Genomic DNA, 21,842 nt, shown 5'->3' with positions numbered 1-21,842 from the left:
TGATCTCAGCTCAGGTCTTGATTTCAGGGTCTTGAGTTCAAGCCCTTAAAAATGGGATGAGCACTGGGTGTTACATATCTAAGTGATGAATCGCTAAATTCTACTCCTGAAACCAGTACTACACTATATGTTAACTACCTTGAATTTACATAAAAACTTAAAAAAATAGCCACAGTGACCCTAGGTAACCTCACTTTTGCACTTGATATTGAAAATCATTCATATATAATGGTAATCCCATTGAAAGACTTAAAATGTGATAAAATGTTAGCCACTGAACACTTAATTAAAAGCTAGTGACTTTTCATTTAATTTTGCCTGTACCTTGCTAAGTTTCAAGGCAAATTCATTAAAAAAAAAAAAAAAAGGTATGTTCATATTCCTCTTTAATAATTTAGCATGAGACTCCAGAATATTTTCTCCTAAGGACCTCTTCTTTACTGATAACCAAATTAACTGATACTAATAACCAAGTTACTGATAATAATTGTTAATGGGTAAATACCGTTTTCTAGCCTTAAAAAATTAGCTTAAAGAAAAGAGTTGGCGATGGCTATATGGCAAAGGCAGACAAACATAAAAGCTTTCATATATAATGGTTTATATGATAATTCAGCTGACACTATTAATACTTAATGGAAAATATTCCTGCTGAAAAGAATGAGAAGGAAATAAAAACAAAAGCAGATCTCTACTATCATTAGCTGACAAGTACCAATTTCTCAGATGAGAACACAACCTACTTGTGATTGAAGAAGTAGCTATTATTTGTGGATGACGTAAGCAATTTGGCTAGGAAGAACCAAAAGACAGGAACCATAGATAATTCAAATTTGGTTAATTTATATAATGAGATGAAATAGTTAATTTTACTCACTGATACACTCAAACTTTCTCTTTACTCCCAAGATTTCTAAAAAGTCAATTAATCACATAATTCAAATTAAGCTTGTTATTTATATTTTTTAGCAAGGAACCTCTGATGCTAGAAAAAGACAGAAAAAAAGCATCTCATGAAAGATATAATTATAGCCAAATATAAAAATAAGAAAAGCAGCCTCTTGATAAGCTAAATTATTGTATTTAAAACATTTAAGTTACAGTTTGGGGGGTGGGGGGAGGCATTTAAAAGGTTCCTTTAAGTCAAAGAGGATGAATTTTGAAAGGAGAAAAGCAATTTATGAAGCTATGGACCCTATTACTGGGGAAGAAAAACTATTAAATTCCAAAAGTTAAATCTAACTAGAAAGAAAAAAAATTGTTTTCAACTAAGTTTTTTTTGTCCATTTTATATAAGAGCTTATTTATTTTTTCCAAATGGGTATTTATTATTTGTACAGATACATAAAAATGATTCCCAATTTTTAAAACATACTAAAAATATATATTAACCACAAAAAGCATTTACTCTGGAAGGAAGATGAGCATGGCTATTTGCAAAATAGCAGTTAACACAAGAAGCAAACATATAAATCATGACAAGTGTACATCCCCTTTTTGACAAAAATAAGTTCTATTTTTACATTAATGCTTTATTGTAAGCTTCTATATGAGATCCTCCAACCTTATTTACATATACTATGAAATTTCTATTAGCATGTGTAACTCAAAGGCACTCAATTCAGAGGTTATAAGGTCCTGAGCTTAAGTAGGAAATAGGATTCCCAACCAAAATTTGAAATAAATAATTCTGAAGATGAGAGAATATGAAAATGTTTAAGGTGTAATATTTGGTACATAAATAATCCACGACCTAAGAATAAAGTACAGCATGTCAAAAAAAAGACCATGTAAGGCAAAGAAATATCCTCAGGTTCAAACTGATTTTCTCCCCCATTCAAGTTCATTTGAAAGTCTAAAGCTGATTTTGTTAAAAATACTAAGAAAGCTAAATTAAAAGCAAAATAAAATAGCATGAAAATGCTTACGTTAAATAAAAAGTCCCCCACCTTAGTCTCCAAAACCACAAAAAAGTATTTAATGACTAAAAACAAGCACAACTTGGAGGGATATCAGAATATGAGGAGGAATCATAAAGAGCAGTTGAAAAAATTAAAGGACAGATTTAAACGCACCAACTGAAAGAGCATTTATAATTAGCCATTCGAATTGTTCCTTAAGCATTCTTTTAGCCAAATAAAAATAAATTTACAGATAGATAACTGACATTCACTAACATTAGGCAGGATCCGAGTTTAAACAAAAAATTAAATCTATATTAGGCTGCCATGTGAAATTACCTACAGCGATTTTCTACTGATGCTTAAAAATTAAAAGCACGAGTCAACATCTTTATAACAGAAATGGTTTGACAGATATTCTCTTGGCTTTAAAACGTTTTTTTCACATATGCATAGAAATGTAATGAGCATAAGAATAGTCTTCTGTATTATCTGTACAGTTCATAAGGCCTTTGTCATTGTTAGTCACCTTAGATGTGAATATCAGTAGGGCCATTAAATTAAAGCTGGCCGAAAAAGTTTTCAAAGTGCTACTGTTTCCAGCTGATGAGATCCTCAGTTTTCTGGATTTTCTGGATGACAATTGTTTTCACTTCTTTTTTCTGGTGATATATACAGGAAGTTACAGCAGATGTATAAAGGGAAGATCAGAAGCCTGCTGTCCAAGTTCATCACTACTTGTTCCTATAAAACAAATTTGTAGCTTTAATGACAAGACAAACAGAAAACAGAAAACCAAACTGTTGAACTGAGTAAACTGAAGGAGATCATACAGTGGTTAAGAGCTTGCATCTGAAGCCTCAAAGGCACTATTCTAACCTTGAAACTCCCATCTACTAGCTGTGGCACTGGGCAAGTCAATGACTTGTCAACTGCAGTTTCCTTACTGTAAAATAAATAAAAATACCCACCTCACACGATTATAGTGAGGATTAAATGAGACAATGCACACAGAGGACTCAGCAAAGCCAGCCACATATGAAGTACTCCGTAGTGGTCATTATCTTCATTATTGAAAAATTTCTATCGAGTACCTACGTATCTTAGGAACAGATATAGTCGAGAAATATATAGCATTTTGGATTCATCTCTTGATGGCCTTTAGGTATAGCAAATAAATGGGAAGAAGGTGGGAAGCCATTATTAGCACCAACAAGCATGGTTCCCACGTTCCCACTCTTGTCTAAGATTTTCCACTGTCTCTAATGCAAACATATTATTTGTCTCTTGGAATGTAAAATACATTATCATGTAAAATCAATTTCGGGCTCAGTTACATCAGAACACATGAGAATGCCTTGAAATCTCACAGAGACAGAAGCTGCTCCTGTATCCAAGAAGCACAAACACAACCATCTCTCATTCTACACACCTCCACGTGGAACCCTGTGCCAACAGCATTTGGTGAACGGAGTGAGTCTTCAGAGTAAAAGGAGCAGCACTGCAACTTCTCCTTTTTGAATACTTAGATACACTCTCTGCAGTACTATACATTAGTTTTGCCTTATTTTATACATTTTGAAGAACATACTATTAAACACTGTTTAAGCCTTGAGTGTTTAATTTTTACTAAGGATGATACTCTTCCAATGAAGAGAGACGAACACACTGGAACACTTGAATTACTGATGTAGGCTTAACTGGACATAGCTTCTGTATTGGGGGGAAAGCCAAATAAACTGGATCAAGAAGGTAAGGAACACACACACACACACACACACACACACACACACACACACACACACACACACGATATCTCCATATATCCCAAATCAGGGAAAGTGGCGTTTTTAAAAAAAAATGTTCGTGAACAAGATGGGTGAGATGATGGGTCAAGTGAGCCGATCACCTAGCCTGACGGTACTAACAGGGTTAGCAGAAAGGAATGATGTCAAACATAGTTGGTCTTGAGATGCCTGAGACACCCTGGCCTAGACAAAGCTTACGGCTACAACCCAGGTGAAGGCATACTTACTAAATTTGTTGAGGACATATGCTTTGATAATATGTTTATTTGATGATAAAAACCACGATTCAGAGCTACAACAAAACAAAACTCCAAGGAAGATTCTAGTTTTTCAATATAGTTAGGGCTGGGGGTGAGGGTAGGTCTAAGTGCCAACTTTTGGAAAAGAGCAGAGCCATGTGGACGTTACTTGAGAGCTGAAAGGACACAATGATTTCTGAATATTAGGTTGTATTAATTCCCAATCCCTAGCCCCAAACTAGACAGATTTAATCATAGCTTTACTAAACCCTTAACTCCGCCCGAGGGCTCAATTTACATCTATGTTTGCACTGAAGCACCATAAATTTCCATTTTCTTTCTTCCACTACAGGGTGAAAGCTGAGAAGCCCACAGATCACAGCATCAGACAGAGTGGTGGCATCTTCCTATGTTTCCATTTCTACTTCCAGACTGTTACTTCTCCATCTTCATTTACAAATCCCTGCTTCTCTGAGGCTCACCACCTATGTCCTAGAGCTCTATTACTTCCCCACATTCTTCATCTAGGTCTAAATTCCAGGACCTATACATCTAACTCTCTACTGGAAATCTTCACTTAGACATAAAGCAACTCCAATTCAAACCAGCAGCTACTGGCTACTACCTCTTCTTTATGGGCCATCTATACTTTCACTCTTGCAATCTGGCTTTGACTCCCCATCCCAGCTCTTCAATGTCTCACCAGGTTACTTTTCTTGCCCACCCCTCAAATACCAGTGTCCCCTAGGTTTCTGTCTTGTTAGAGTCTCTACACATTTCCTAGAGGCTATCTCATCCAGTCATTATTTCCAGCCCAGGCATTGCTTGTAAACCCCAGACCCATTTATCCCCCACCCATCACACTTTCATCTCAATGCCCTCAAATTAAATATGGCTTAAACTGAATTCATCATCTTTTCACCCGCATTTTGTCATGTTCACTTTCCTTCCTATAAGTCAAATCAAAGGAAAACTACTATAAATCAAGTTGCCCAAGTCAGAATACTAGAAACTATTTTTTTAAAAAGATTTTATTTATTTATTTGTCAGAGAGAGAGAGCACACAAGCAGGGGGAGCAGCAGACGGAGAAGCAGGCTCCCCGCTGAGCGGGATTCAATCCCAGATCCCTGGGATCATGACCTGAGCCAAAGGCAGACACTTAACTGACTGAGCCACCCAGGCATCCCTGGGAACTAACTTTACTCTCTCACCTTCACACAATTAGGCACCAAATTCTATCAACTGCACCGCTTTATTTCCAGAACCCATCAACATTTCTTCACCCCCATTGCTACCTTCTTAAGTTAAGGTTTTCATGCTTTATCTGGATTATAGCAATAGCTTCTAAATCATCTTTCACCTATTACTGTGTCTCTAATCCTTCTTCCACATTGCTGAGATCCTTCATTTGACGGTACAGTCCTGTGATAGCTATAAAATACACAAAAATCAGGGGCGCCTGGGTGGCAGAAAACCTAGCACACAGCAGGGACTCAAATGTTTGCTGAATGAACAACTCAAGAAACCCCTGAAATACAACTATTATCTTGGCCTGGTGTTTTAAAATCTCTGGCTGCTTTGAGCCATGACAGTATTTTTTAAGAAGTTCCAGATAGAAAGTAAAGATAATCATTGTTCATGAAGCTCCAGAGGGTGCCAGGGGGACCAAGAGAGTTCTACTGAAGGCAGATTTGAACTTTTCTTATTATATAAGGTATATATACCTTCTCAAATACTACCTACCATGTGAGAGAGTCCACTCTCTGTTGCTAGAATTGCAACAACAAGTGGAGGATCCTCCGTCAGAATGTTGTTAAAGGAGTTCTCATACAAGCTATGTGAGGTCAGAACTATCACTCCAAGGTTCCCTGCAGTGCTAAATGCTGATGTTCTGTTAAGAGGCTCTTCAGTCTGAAGAAAACGGCTAACTTCTAATAATTTATGTGAACTATAGGCTCTGAACCCTTTATTAAAACAGTATGTCCCTTGGAATGGTGGTTAGTTTTAACAGAAGTAAACGTCCTTAATATTTTTTTAAAGATTATTTATGTATTTATTTATCTGAGAGAGAAAGCAAGAGAGCGTGCATGAGAGCGCATATGCCAGTGAGCACGAGCAGGGGGAGCAGCAGGTAGAGGGAGAGGGAGAAGCAGGCTTCCCTCGGAGCAGGGAGCCCAAGGCAGGGGTTGATTCCAGGACCCTGGGATCATGACCTGAGCTGAAGGTGCTTAACCAACTGAGCCCCCCAGGTGCCCCTAAGCTTCGTTAATATTTTAACAGCTCTCATATTACTTTTTGAAAATGATTTACTTCCCTTTCATGACATTTTGAAACTTCCGCATGCATGTGATGTATGAAGAAACAAATGGATTTAGAGAGAGTTTGGGGAACATTACAGATGCTTGCTACTTTAGAAATCTATTGTGCGAGAGGATCATGCTCTCTTAATATTCAGGAGTTATGCAGACATACTGGATCATCTTTAAGGTGTTCGCTGTTAATCTGTAAGTAAACGCATTTATGAGCGCAACGGATAAAGCAATCAAGATTCATAACTTTTTGAAGAAGTTATTCAGGATAAACAATTATTTCCCTATTATCAGCTTTTCTCTGCCCCTCAAATCAAACTTTGTTGCCTTTTTTCTTTTTTTGTCTTAGTTACACTTGTAATAAAATGGGGGTAAGTTATGCATACGCGAACATGGTATTTCCATCTCTACCTTTAAAAAACTTTTAAACCAATCTTTAAATCAGATGTTAATTCTACTTAAGAACTTTCAAAAGAGGATTCAAAAGACAGATACTATTACCAAACAACACAAAAGTAATCAAACATACCTGGTCCTTTTCAAGTGTAAGTATCTGATAGCCAGTTGTTCTGCTACATATTAGTTTTCCACTACTGTCAAAAGAGGCTAAACGTAACCTAGGATTAAAAAAACAATACAGATAAATGTATGATTTTTTTTTTAAGACTTTAAGTAATCTCTGCACCCAAAGTGGGGCTCAAACCCACAACCCCAAGATCAGGAGTTGCATGCTCCACCCACTGAGCCAGCCAGGCGTCCCTAAACATATGATTTTTTTTACCACAGATTAATTCAAACAAGCCCTCCCTCACTTTAATATTTACTTTTCTCTTCATACTCTTTTATTTGATAAAAGATTTTAAAAAGTCTCTTCAAATTCTAAACTGATCCCCTTAGAGATTTGTAAGCTTGAGCTATTATACATACTGGGATATAAAATAACTTATAAATGTCTTTCCTGTGGTAGAATATACATAAAATTTACCATTTTAACCATTTCTAAGTGTATAGTTCTCAGCATTACATACAGTCACACTGTTCTGCAATCATCACTGCCATCCATCTCCAGAACTTTTTCATCTTCCCATCTGAAACTCTGTACCCGGTGAACACGAATTCCCCATTTCCCCCCACTTGGCCCCTGACAATCACCATTCTACTTTCTCTACGATCTTGTCTACTCCAGGTACCTCATGTGAGTGGAATCATACAGTACCTATTCTTTTGTGACCGGCTTGTGTCACTTAACATAATGTCGTCAAGATTCATGTTGGTGCATGTGTAAGAATTTCCTTCCATTTCAAGGCTAAATAAAATCCCATTGTAGGTATGGACAACATCTACATGGACATCTTTGATGGACACTTGGGTTGCTTCCACTTTCTGGCCATTGTAAATAAAGCTGCTGTGAAAATGAATGTACTAATAATATCTGTACCAGTCCCTCCTTACAATGCTTTTGGGTAATTACCCAGAAGAGGAATTGCTGGATCACATGGTAATTCTATGTTTAATTTTTTGAGGAAACACCCGCCATTTCATTCTCCACAAAGGATACACCATTTTACATTCTCACCAGCAATGCACAAAGGTCCAATTTCTTCACATCCTCATCAACACTTTTTGTTTTGTTTTTGACAATAACCCTCCTAACGGGTTTGAGGTGGTATCTCACTGTGACTTTGATTTGCGTTTCTCTGATGATTAGGGATGTTGAGCATCTTTTCATGCTTGAAAAGACGCTTATTCACCATCTGCATATCTTCTCTGGAGAAATGTTTATTTAAGTCTGCTGCCCATGTTTGAATGAGGCTGTTTGTCTTTCTGTGGAGTTTTAGCAGTTCTCTAGATAGTCTGGATATTAGCTCCTTTTCAGATACATGGTTAGTAAATATTTTCTCCCATTCTCTAGGTTGCCTTTTTACTCTTGTGATAGTATCCTTTGATACATAAGAGCTTTTAATTTTGATTAAGTCCAATTTATTTTTTTCTTTTGTTGCCTATGCTTTGGTGTCATATTGAAGAAATCATTGCCAAATCCAACGTCAAGAAACTTTTCCCCTATGTTTTCTTCCAAGAGTTGTTTTATAGTTTCAGCTCTTATGTTTAGGTCTCTGATCCATTTGGAGTTAATTTTTGCATATGGTTTAAGGTAAGTATAAATATATGACTTAAAAAATCTGCCATTAGGGGCGCCTGGGTGGCACAGCGGTTAAGCGTCTGCCTTCGGCTCAGGGCGTGATCCCGGCGTTATGGGATCGAGCCCCACATCAGGCTCCTCTGCTGGAAGCCTGCTTCTTCCTCTCCCACTCCCCCTGCTTGTGTTCCCTCTCTCACTGGCTGTCTCTCTCTCTGTCAAATAAATAAATAAAATCTTTAAAAAAAATAAAATAAAATAAAATAAAAAATCTGCCATTAAGCTATTTTCCAATTTGTCAGCATCCTCTCCAGAAAGATAGCCAGCAAAACTATCAGGCAAAGCTGGACATATGAAATCCCACAGAAAGTAAAATACAATACCAGATATGTTTTCCTAGAGAAATACCTTGCAGTCTTTCCATTCTGGACCTTTAATTTGCAAGAACAGCAGCAAGGCAACAGCTTCAAGCCTATTATCAATCTTCTATCATTCATATTCCAGCCTATTCTTTCTGACATACCAGATCCAGGCTTTTTGATTTTGATTATTACTAACATTTCACAGGAACAGAACCTTAATATTTCCTTGCACTTTCATATATACTATATCTTACCAAAACTCTACTACTGTTGGCATGAAGTAACAGGTTTTATTTTATTTCTTGTATTTTTTCTGGAGTGAGGAGGAGTGGGACAGGGAAATTTCATCCTACCTAAATGCTATGCTCCTTCGAGGTTGTAAACTGACAGATCCACTACATGGCTGATTCAGTGTATTGCGTTTGAAAATGATGTATCGGTTGGTATAAGTTACGAGCAGGTCAAAGCCGAAGTTAAAACCTGTCCACCGCCAGCAGTACTAAGAAATAGAAAAGAGAAAGATTTACTTCAGTTTGTCATACTAGTAAATCAAAAATAAAAAATTCAAAATGTCTTTTCTTTCTTTAACTCATTCCAAATATTTCTCTCTCTTGGGTACCTTTCCCTTAAGGCTTACCACACAGACTATATCTGTGAATCTATATAAAGGTCTACCACATGGGTACAGTTATATTTCAAAGCCAGAAAAGCAGCCTTTATGATCACCATTCTTTAAGGTACTTTCCCAATATATCTCTTCACGATCTGTTTTGCTATGTCTCCACACCATAATTCTATGCTAAGTAATATGGCTTTTCACTGCACCACTAAGGATGTAGAGCTCAGGGCGCTAGGAGGCTATAAGGAGGTAGTAAGACCCCATTAAAATCCACCTTGCTTTAAAAAGATTCTAAGTTCCTTAAATAACTAGCCAACAGATACACAGTGTTACTTTATTTATTTTTTAAAATTTATTTAGTAATCTCTACACCCAACGTGGGGCTTATGAACCCAAGATCAAGAGTTGCATGCTCTTCTGAGTCAGCGAGGCACCCCATAACTGAATTATTTTATTTTTTTAAAAGATTTTATTTATTTATTTGACAGAGAGAGAGACAGCCAGCGAGAGAGGGAACACAAGCAGGGGGAGTGGGAGAGGAAGAAGCAGGCCCCCAGCTGAGGAGCCTGATGTGGGGCTCGATCCCAGAGCACCAGGATCACGCCCTGAGCTGAAGGCAGACGCTTAACGACTGTGCCACCCAGGCGCCCATGAATTATTTTAAATACCATCATGAGGTTCACAAATTTGTTTAATCTATCACCTAATAGTTAATGGATTATTAAGCAAGCTGATATGGTATAGTGAATTACAACACTAATTTAATAGCGCAAAGGTATTTCTTGAGCACATATTATGTGCCAAGTACTGTTCTAGGCACTGAAGAACAGTAAGTTTCTGCCCTGGTAAAATGTTTATTTTAATATGTGTGTATGTTTGTGTGGAAGGAATAGATAGAATGGCATGTAAGAGAACAAAACAGAATAGAATGTCAGGATAGAGTGACAGGATAGAAAAGGGGGGCCTCAGCTGGGGAGCCTGCTGGTTCAGACAGGTGGTCAGGGAAAGTCTGTCCAAGGAGATACTAGGTGAGCCGGGCCCTGAGTCAACTAAGGAGCAGACCAGTAACTATCTGGGGAAAGAGCAACTTAGGCAAAGAGAACAGCAAGTACAAAGCTCTGGAGATAAAAAAACATGCTTGGTATATCTGAGGAACAGCAAGAAGGGCTATGTGGCTAGGGCAGTGACATGGGTCGACAGAAGATGCGGATAAGGTCAGAGAGTCAGTCAGGGGTCAGAAAACGTAGGGCCTAGGAGTCCACAGCAAGGAAGAGCATGCATTTCTTCTAAGTGCAGTAAGAAGCTGATGGAAAGTTTTAGGAAAGGAAGTAACATCATCTAACTTGCATTTTAAAAAGATGACTGTGGCTGTTGTATGGAAAACAACACATAGAAGAGCAAGAGTGAAAACAGGGAGAGCAGTTATGAGGCTACTACCGTAGTCCAGGCAAGAGATAATGCTGGCTTGGACTTGGGTGGTAGTGGCAGACATGCTAAGAATAGATTTCACAAGTACAGCCTGGCAGAATTCCTCATGAACACCAGGTGTGGTATTTAAGAAAGAAGAATCCAAAGTTTGGAGCTTTTCAATGGAGTAACAGAGGGGCCATTTATGGGTTAGAGAATTACCTGGAAAGGAGAAAGTTTGGGGATGAAAATCAAAGAGTTCCGCTGGGACTATTTTATTCAAGATGCTACTAGGATTCTAAGAAAGATGTCAAGTGAGTAGCTGGATATGTGAATCTGGAGTTAGAAGTCATCAGTGTGAAGTCATGGGAACTAGATGAGATCACTTTGGCGTGAGCTTCGACAGGGAAGAAGTTCAAGTACTGAACCTCTAAGTCATACCAACATCTGCTGAGAAAGAGAAGGTTCTAGGCAAAGACTTAGAAGGAATAGCCAATGAATTGGGAAGAAAACCAGCAGAATACGCTATCCTGGAAGTCAAATGGAGAAAATCTCTAAGAAAGAGTTAGTGCAGATATGTCATGTTGCCAAGAACTTCTGGAAGACTAAAAACTACCTGACTTGGCAATGTGGAAATCACTGGTGACACTAGCATGGCAGTCTCAGTGGAGTTTACCGGGATGAATGAATTGGAGTGAATTCAAGAGAGCATTGGAAAACAGAAGTATAGACAAACCTGAGCAACTTTTTCAATGAGTTTTTTGCTTAAAAGAGATGCACAGAAATGGGAGTGGTAGCTAGAGAAGAATGTGGGGTCGGGGTGTGGTTCCAGATGGGTGGCGGTATGGTATGATATATGCTCAATGAGAATGACCCAGTAGAAGAGAAAAACTGATGATGCAGGACAGGGAGGTGATAACTGCAGGAACAAAGCTTCTGAATAGGTGAGAAGGGATGGAGTTTTTTATGAGGGGAGGGAACGGACTAGGACACAAGCAGATGGTTCATCCATTCTAATAAGAGGAAAAGCATAGCACACAGCTACAGCCGCAGTCAGACTGGCAGAACTGTTTGGTAGGAGGATGTGTACATTCTCTTCCTGTTGCTTTTATTTTCTGAGTGATGAAAGAAACAATGTCATCAGGTAAGAATGAGGGTGGTAGCACTGCCCCTCTTAAAGAAGGTATGAGAGGTACTCAAAGAGTGGCAGGATGAAATGCTGGAGGAGCCCCATGCAGCACCTGTTTGAAGTTTACAGTTACAAACATTCAAGTGACCCCTGGTGGGGTACACTGTTTTTCTTTAGTCATATCGATCTGTTTGGAAGCAGGCATGGAGTGCATGGTAAGTCAGGATTTAGTAAGAATTGGAGTTTAGCCAGCTGAGCTTGACAGAGTAAAAAGGGAAGTTAAGAGTATTAGCCAGGGACCAATTTTAAGATGGAACATAAAATATAAGTCAGGTAAAGAAAGAAGCAGAGACGTGGTGAGAGAGTAACGGGAAAAGGTAATAACAACAATGTATTGTACATCCCAGTGGAGTTAAAAAATTGTTGGGAGCCCAGGTTCTAGAAAGAGAGTGCTAGAAAGATAACAGTAGTGGAGTCTGAAAATGGTATGCTTGAAATGGCGATTCTGAAGGGGGTGCATTATTTAGTGAAGCAAAAACTGAGGATATGCCACCAGAAAATAGGTGCTGGAGGTAGGGCAGAGCATAAGATCACTGTGGGGAGAAAGGTTAGAGAACAGAGACACTGAAATCACCAAGACTGATAACAGGAACAGTGATAAATACAGATAGCCCAGTGAATGATGGCTACAATAAGGGTCGTGAGTGGCGTAGTAGAAGGAGCTGTGGTTCAATGAGGGATGAGGGAGGAACAAGTTGTGGAAGCAGCAACAAGGAAGACTGAGGAATAAAGAAGACACCTACCTATTCCCCTTTCAGACACTGCTAACATTTATCACAATTACGAATGCAAACATAACTTCTAAAATCAAAAAAGTTAAATTGAGGGAAAATTTAGAAGAAAAATAACTGAGTGGTTATCTAAATTAGGCTGGATTATTATTATTTTTTTAGAGGGGGAGGAGCAGAAGGAGAGGAGAGAGAGAACCTTAAGCAGTCTCCATGCCCAGTGCATGAGTCTGATGAGGGGACTGATCTCACTGAGATCGTGACCTAAGCTGAAATCAAAAGAGTTGGACACTTAACTGACTGAACCACCCAGGCACCCCAGGCTGACTTATTTTTTAAGATGAAAATTACAATTAGAGTGGGATTTTTAAAAATGTAGTTCATGTCCCATTAAAATCAATTTAATGAGTCACAGTAAGCTTTTTTAAAAAAATTAAATAAAAAATAGGACCTTTGGATATAGCAACAGTAAGTATTGTTTCAAAATACTTTGTTTCACTTATATACATTTATATATGGTGGTAATGAAAAATAGAAGTCTAAATGTGGGTAGCTATCAAAGGATTTGAATGTCTTTGATTTAAGGTAACTATAAAATAGAAAGAATCACTTTTAAGACTATGTAATAGCTCCATATAATTTCTTTCTTATCTTAATTTCTGGATTGCAGAGGGATCTTCTTCTATCTCTTAGCTGGACACGAAAAGTTTAACAGTCTCATGCAACACAACGGAGCACCTAACTCCCTGTCCAGCAGATCATGCTATAGAAACTACCAAAAAAGCTCTTCTGAGGTGTGGCAGGTGTCATGATTGTTACTGAAAGTGTATTTTGCACTAATAGTACAACAATTTGAATGAGAATATTAAGAGTCAAAACCCATACTTACTTCCCCATCTTTGGCAAGCTTTCTACCACACCTCATGCTATTTCCCTCTAGTTCTTCTTTATTGATTTCTTGAGGCCTAGAAATATACATAAGATGTGAAATCTCATAGAAAATAGGCAACTAATAGTTTAAAAGAATTGTTAAGTTTAAAAGAATAGAAAAACCTGATTATAGATTTAAAAATACCTATTTGTGTTATACATAAAATAATGCATTGATTAAATCTAGCCCATTGCCTTTGCTTAAAAAAAAAAAAAAAATTAACTTCAATGTGTCACTTATTGCCCTGACTTCTAGAATACTTTTTATTAGGGCTCAGCCAAACCAGAGAAGAAGAAAAAAATGTCTATGAGAAATTGTGCTCATCAAGAAAATAAAACATTTAAAAGTCTAACTACGAAGTAAAATCAGTTAAAATCCATTATTTAAGATGTGACTTAGTATCATCTACCATTGGACATTACTGCTTTCACAGCCAAGCCATTTTTTACATAGTACAACCACACAAACTCAGTATTTAAGAGAAACAGCTGGAGAATTTTATCAAGTGATCTTTACTTGGTTCCCTACGTTAAAAACCTTAATCAACCAAGAAAAACACTGTTATTTCAAGTTATAACAGAAAAATGCATTATTATTAGTTTGGAATTCCAAATGATAAAAGTAATACGACATATTCACCATATACAACATTTATGAAGTGCCTAGATACTGGGGACATCATCATCATCAAATTAAAATCCTGAAATACAATATATGAAAAACAAGTAAATGTATGTAACACTCATAAAACATGTCCTCGACACCCAAGAGTTCAGTCTAGTAGAGAACTAGACCTGTAAGTAATAATTACAATATTGTGGAGAGAGTCGGGACGTTAGGAGCATGGAGAAGGCAGATTTACTGCCTGTGATTACAGAGAGATCATCACAGAGGAGGTATTATTTGTGCCTGAGTGGGAGTTTGTTGGGGTAGAGGTCAGGGGTGGATTCTATGCAGATGAAGGGCATTCCAGGTAGAAGGTATAGTAGGTAAAAAGAATCTGGAACGTGAAAGAATACCAAATGTATGAAGAATTTAGTACAGCTAGAGCCTAAAATGAGCATGAGAGGGGATGAAGTGAAAGACATTTAGGATGGACTGTGGATGGGCCCCCCCAGGCTATGCTAATAAGAGTTCCAACTTTTCCTGTAGATAGTAGAGAGTTCCCAGGCATTAGTTCTGTTACTTTTACATTTTTTATTACAAAAAATTTCATACCTAAAAGTAGATAAAATAGTATAATGAGCTAAATTTTCTCACCATCTAGCTTCAATAATCTTGTTTTAGTTTTATTCCAAACCCACTTCTCCCCATAACCCTCCTGACCGATCATTTTGAGGCTAATCCTCCAGACATATCCTTTAATCTGTAAATAGTCCAGTATGAATTTCTTAAGGATGAGGAATTTAAAAAAATGTTTATATCACACATAAAGAATAACAATAGTCCCTATCATCAAATTCCTGGACATATTTAAGCAGGGGAGTGACACAATTCTATTCCTGCTTCAGAAAGATAACCGTGTCGGCAATGTAGAAAAGCACGAAGGTAGACTTTAACGGATTATAACCTAACATCCAGGAAATACACTGTCTTCCTCGCTTTAGTAGACCTGCAGCAGTGAGCAGACGCTGAGTGTCTATGAAAGTTGGGGTGCTACAGTCATACAGACACTTCTGAGGGGAGGAAACCCACTTAGTCCAGCTCAGTCTCTTAGGTCAGATTCTATGTTCAATTCAGTAAAGATGCAGATGAGGAAAATCTTGAAAAATAAGAACACCTAACATCTAAAAACTGAATATACAAAAGAATGAGGATGATTTTGAAAATATTTCATATATTACAAATGCTTTGAATCTGAATTCCATTAAATAATTAACTTTCTGGGGTTTTTTTGCTTTTTGATTTGTTATTATTTCTACTTCAACAATCTTACTGTATTTGTGGATAAGTATGCTGTGAATATATTTGGAAAAAGATGGAACATAAATTATAAATAAAGTAGAAACCAAGAATCCTGGATAATAACCTCCTAATCACTACTATGAGTTTGTATAACACTTCCATACAGTCACTGTTTGGATATTAACATAACCAGGTCATATATTTTAGCAAGTTTTTTGGTGTATAAACATGGGTTAAAAGAGATCAGGGGCAAAAAAAGGTCAAACTTAAGGCTTCTTCCATATACACTCTCAGATGCATTGTCTCCTCACACAGCCTATACCAAGGAGCCAGTATACAGACCAAATAATAAATGTGGAAGTACTTCTGTGAACTGCAAAGCACACTGAAAGAACAGATGATCTGCTTTCCCTTCAAGCGAAAAATGCACAGAAATATTTTTTTGGGGGGGGGTCATGTTTCTGGGGTAGGCGTCTATAACTGGATTATGTTAATTCATTTCAGACTCAAAGGTCTTCAAAACACTTATTAGCTAATTAATAAGAATTAGAATTTCATACTACTACCACAAATAAGAAAATCAGCTTTACCTGTATGTAAGTATGAAAATCATGCTTTGTGAAAGCATTATTTCAAGTAATATTTTGGTATGCTCAAAGAAAATCCTTATACAACACTAGGTGAAATACAGTTTATGAATGACTCAATTTTTACAAACACAGCAAATGACTATTCAAACATTCCATTAATTGACCAGAAAGATTATTAATAATATTGATAAAGTTACAGAAATATAAGAATAAAAGTTGATTAATGGTCTTTTCTCTAACATCTCTTGATCTTTCAATATAATAAATGCATTTAAACATCCACAGAAGTTACATTGTTTTCGGTTTGTTTGTTTTTTATGAACAATGCTATGATCTAACATACTTACCCCACCTCACTGTCTTGTTCTGCCCGGAGCATAGCGAGCCACTGCTGTTTGTACACTGAAGACAGCCATTCTAAAATATAAACATAAATAAACATAAAAAAATAATAATAAATATAGGAAAACATAAAGCATTTAAAAATTTTAAGAACTTGATAAAACTGTTACCATTGCTAAACTCAAGTTTAAAATAGCAACAAATAAAGCTGGTAGTTTATATTTTATAAATATGCTATAACAATACGGCTTAATGATTTTTAGTGTGGTAAACACTATTTTGCTTTGCTTTAGGATAGACTCTACTTAGATTACATGCATTTTTTTTTAAAGATTTTATTTATTTATTTATTTATTTATTTATTTATTTATTTATTTGACAGAGAGAGAGACAGAGTACAAGCAGGGGGAGCAACTGAGGGAGAGGGAGAAGCAGGCTCTTTACTGAGCAGGGAGCCCAATGTGGGGTTCGATCCCAGGACCCTGGGATCATGACCTGAGCCGAAAGCAGATGCTTAACCCACTGAGCCACCCAGGCGCCCCAGACGACATGCATTTAAATTAGGATTTAAATCTTTAGTTAAAAGCGGATTCTTCCATTTAATAGTTTCTTTTTCATAGCTCATATTAATATTTGTGACAAACATACCTAGAGTAATATTTTCAGTTTTTATGTAACTTTTATAGAAAACTGAATAAATTGTTTTATTAAATTATCTAAAAATAACAACTAATTAATGGGAGGTAAATTATCAGAAAAATTATGCATACTCAAAAAATAATTTTGGGGGGTGCCTGCGTGGCGTTAAGCATCCAACTCTTGGTTTCGGCTCAGGCTGTAATCCCAGGGTTGTGAGATAGAGCCCCGCCTTGGCACTCTGTGCAAAGTCAGCCCTGAGATTCTCTCCGCCTCTCCCTCTGCCCCTCTAGCTTGGTATCTCTCTCTAAAATAAATAAATCTTTAAAAAAATAATAATTTTGGCATATTAGATTTAGGTAACATATTAAAAAGAGATTTTAATTCATTCTAAATGGAATAAAAGTTATATTTTTTCCTTTAATAAGCATATCATTTTTTCCACAAGTCTAGAAATTTTAGTTAAAAAAATTATTAATAATATAGGTAGAATTGGCTTAGTACCATATTTATCTTTCTGCTTTTATTTATTCCCAATCCAACTGAAGTATAAGTATACTTCAAATACTTTAAAACTCATTTTTAAAAGTCTGGTCTAGACGTAAAAAATCCAGAAAAAAATAACAGAAGGGAAAGTCAAGTTGGGTCTAGTGAAGCATCTCAGAAAATGAAACAGACTCATTTTGCATATTAATAAACTGCATATAGCCTATTTAAAAAAAAAAAAAGTCTGGTCTAAAATAGTGTACTACTTAATCAAATTAAAGAATATCCATATTAATATATAAACTTGGTACATATTATACTTTTGTTTTTATTTTAATGTATACATATTAATAAAAAGGACTAGAAGAAATTCACCAAGATGTTCATTCTAGAAGATGGGATTAGTTTCTTTTTCCTCATACTTAAAAAAACAAAACAAAACTGTATCACAGAAAACTAGAGTCATTTAAATAGTCCAGATAGTGCTTAATGATGGGGGAAAATACTCAATATAGAATGTGAACACAGAAAATTACCTATGTAGTATGATTCCACTTTGGTACAAAAATGTATATCTTACTAGGATTAAGGGTAATTTCTATTCTCTTTCTTTTTTTTTTTTTTAAAGGTTTTATTTATGTATTTGGGAGAGACAGATGGCACCAGCGGAGGGGAGAGGCAGAGGGAGAGGGAGAAGCAGGCTCCCAATGGGAGCCTGACGCAGGGCTGGATCCCAGGGTCCCGGGATCATGACCTGAGCCGAAGGCAGGCACTAAACTGACTGAGCCTCCCAGGTACCCCTCTTTTTACTCTTTTCTATGTCACATATTACTAATATAATCAGAAAGATATCACTTAAAATCATAATTTCGTCATGTTCTCTTACCTGAAGGTACTAGAGAATCTTGTTCAATAATTCTTGCAGAGGCCAAATCACTGATAATATACTGTAACCTTAAATGTCTGAATACTGACACAAATGGTTTTCCTTGTTCAGTTTCAAGGAAGGTCATACCTTCAAAATCTATTAAAAAACAGTTTAAATTCAATAGGCATTCTTTTCAAATCTATTTATTTTATTCCTAAATGTTTTTATGGGCAGGGACACACACACACACACACACACACACACACACACACACACACACACACACACACGTATGTCAATTAGAATACAAATAAGCTAGTTTTCAAAGATTATATAAACCTGTGGCGTATGGATTAAAACTTGAAGAGATTTAAGAAGTAGCCCCAGGAAATTAACTTTGGTCCCAAGTGGCCTTCGGACTGGGAATTCAGTTGTATACCTAGTTTCTGGGGTTTGGAGCAGTGCAGCAAGGTTTGGGAAAAGAAGGCTTGAGAATGGTAGTTAGGGTTATGGTATCTCTCCAGAAACCCTTTTCCCAGGGACTGAACACTCCAGCGGTAGTCCAGAGCTCAAATGCCAAACTCAAGAGTCTTCATAAGATACAAAGGACATGGATTTGTCCCTTGGGATTCATCTAATTTATGCTTTAGCTACATGTGATAAACACTACTAGTTAATATATTAATTCTCTATTAAAATACAAAATAAGATAGACACTATAGCCATTGATTTGCAACACATGTATTGAAACAGTTCAACAACAACTAAAATCAAATGATATATTGTCCTGTGGTGTGCTGGAGATGGCTTGCCCTGGCTTATAGGAGCTGATGGTGTGCATTTCTTCTCAACTCTGCATTCAGTGTCAATGACATCATATTGGTAGCCTGGAATTGGCCACACTGGGAGAATTTATATCATGGAAATTATTAAGACGCTGAGAGCCAGGGATTATTTTTTCAAAGACCAGCTTACTAGCATACCTCTATGTTATGTATATTAAGACCTACATGCACAATGCAATAACATTTTTTTAAGGGAATAATAAACACAAAATTCAAGAGAGTGGTTGGGAAAGTCAGAGACACACAACAGGAGAGAAGCATAGGAGTAGACTGAAGTTACTAATGTTCTAGTACTTGAAGATTTGTTTGTGGGGGCTCAATATATTATTAAAAATAAGCAAAAAAGGTGGCTATGCATGGACCAAAAATGACCTTGGACTAAGAAAATCATGAACTAATAAGGATTATGATTTATCCACTTCTTTGTACCTAAAATTTTTTGCCTATTATCTGTTCTGGCAAAGTACAAAAGAGATACATTGCATGTTCCACCTCTACCCCAATAAGAAAGAATTTAATGGCAGCTGATCTTAAAGAATTTTAGATCAGTCTTCTCTGAGAATCTGACAAAAGATATGAAGTTCTCACCTTGCAAAATACATGCAACACATACATATGTATAAAGTTCTGCATATAATTTTGGGGGTTAGCAATACCCTGAAGCCTGTAGATGGGCCCCCCGTGTTAAGAACTGTTGCCTGATAGATGGGGTTAATGTGTTAGGGGAAATTCAATGTGGTCAAACAAAAGACAAACATAATCACCAAGACCTGCCGTTGATAAAATGGGAAAGGCAATAGTTCAGGGGATCAAACTACGGTGCTAGTTCAAGGAGTAATAGTTCAGTTAATACTTGGCAAGGCATTTTTCTTATCCAGCTTTACTTTTCTCAATTTAAATTAGGGGCTGAATTAAAACTGCTGAAGGTCCTCACCAGATCTAAAATTCTCTAGGTCTACAAGTAAGTTAGGCCCTGATTTTAATAAATTTTTAAAATTTATTTATTAAGGCCCCCAAAACAAGTTCTCAATAAAAATTTCAGGTATACCTTTTCTCCTCTTAGAAAACCAGACATCTGTTTCAGTCAAAAGCTGTTTTAAAGATCCATTCCACGAAGGCACAAGTTGAAGAAACATCCACTAGGTTAAAAAAGTAAATTTAAGAAAAAAATTACAAGATTTCATCATGTTACAATTTTACATTCAAACTGTTTCCACCTTAAAACATAATATCTAAAAATTTAATTTCCTGTACATGCAACTGAAAGAAGTAGAACTATTATATGACATGCTTACATGCTTTAAATTCATCATGGCTTTGGGGCACCTGGGTGGCTCAGTCGGTTAAGCATCTGACTCTTGATTTTGGCTCAGGTCATGATCTCAGGGTTGGGAGACTGAGTCCTGCATTGGGCTCCATGCTGCATGGAGCCTGCTTAAGATTCTCTCTCTCCCTCACTCCCTCTCTCTTTGCCCTCCCTCCCGCTCATCATGGCTTTTACTTGTGGTCCAATGATAAAAACTAAAACATAAAGAATAAATAAATTATAATAAATAATAAATTAATAAATAATAAATGAATTCCCGAAAAGTATTTATGACCTCAAATGCAGTACAGTTACACAAAATGGTAAATGTTTGATATATATATTACATTAGTAATTTTACACTAATTTATTCTACTCATCAATTAACTCAATTTTGCTAAATGTTGTGTAAGGTTATAAAAATAATCTTAATTATTTAATAATAATTTAATAGATTATTTAATAATAATTTATTAAACAAGGGAAAAAGAGTTTCTTATTGTTTTATTACTGTTAAGACAATATACAGAGTAGTTAGGGGGTATGGACTTTTAAATCCTGGTCCTGCCAATTAACAGCTGGGCAAATTACCTAATTTCTCTGGGCCTTAATTTCTTCATTTATAAAATGAACATGATACCTCATAGAACATTAAAAGAGTTATTATGTCTACTTTGAATAGTGCTTGGCACACAGTGAGCGCTTACCATTCCCGGCATAAAAGCAATTACAACAATAGGAAACAATGAATGCTACCACTGGCTCAGAGACAGAAATGGCCTGTCTACCCTTCCTTCAATGATTACATAACTCAGTTACTAAACTTCCTTGAAAAAAAAAAGAACAGTAATAGAATCTCATCTCTACCACAAAATAAGCAATTCCAATGATATAACTTAGAAGGTGTCTCATTCTCAGATTTCAAAGCTGTGTTAAATGGAGACTCTGTTGCTGGGGACAAAAGGCTAAAGGAAAAATTATTCAGTAGGAAAAGCAATGGACTAGGGCTCACAAATCTGGGTTCTACCTCAAGTCTGCCACTTGGTAACTGTAAAAGTTCTAAGTCCTAAGTCCTATCATCTATAGAACAAGAATGATAGCTGATTTGTCTCTTCAGAGTTGTGAAAACAAAATTAAAAATGTTAAAACCTTTCAAAAGTTTGAAATGACACATATGCCTGAAGTGTAAATAAGGTCTTTAAAGAATTTCACCATTTTCTAGAAAAAGTGAAA

At 36.5% G+C, this 21,842-nt stretch overlaps 1 protein-coding gene across 1 annotated transcript in view; it reads right to left on the bottom strand.

Annotated features, from left to right (window-relative positions):
* Positions 1 to 823: 823 nt before the first annotated feature.
* Positions 824 to 21,842, bottom strand: part of GMCL1 (germ cell-less 1, spermatogenesis associated) — a 36,017-nt gene continuing 14,998 nt past the window's right edge. Inside the window, exons 8-14 of the mRNA XM_045788173.2 lie at positions 20,352 to 20,442; positions 18,477 to 18,614; positions 16,474 to 16,543; positions 13,590 to 13,665; positions 9,111 to 9,256; positions 6,788 to 6,875; positions 824 to 2,645 (exon numbers count right to left, since the gene is read on the bottom strand). Coding sequence (XP_045644129.1) covers positions 2,517 to 2,645; positions 6,788 to 6,875; positions 9,111 to 9,256; positions 13,590 to 13,665; positions 16,474 to 16,543; positions 18,477 to 18,614; positions 20,352 to 20,442 — 738 coding nt within the window. The 3' untranslated portion in view covers positions 824 to 2,516. The remainder of the gene's footprint in view (positions 2,646 to 6,787; positions 6,876 to 9,110; positions 9,257 to 13,589; positions 13,666 to 16,473; positions 16,544 to 18,476; positions 18,615 to 20,351; positions 20,443 to 21,842) is intronic.

Source organism: Ursus americanus, chromosome 7, assembly GCF_024610735.1.
Source record: "Ursus americanus isolate L20-20 chromosome 7, mUrsAme1.1.p, whole genome shotgun sequence".
Lineage (NCBI taxonomy): Eukaryota > Metazoa > Chordata > Mammalia > Carnivora > Ursidae > Ursus > Ursus americanus.
This window is presented reverse-complemented; position numbering and strand designations above follow the sequence as displayed.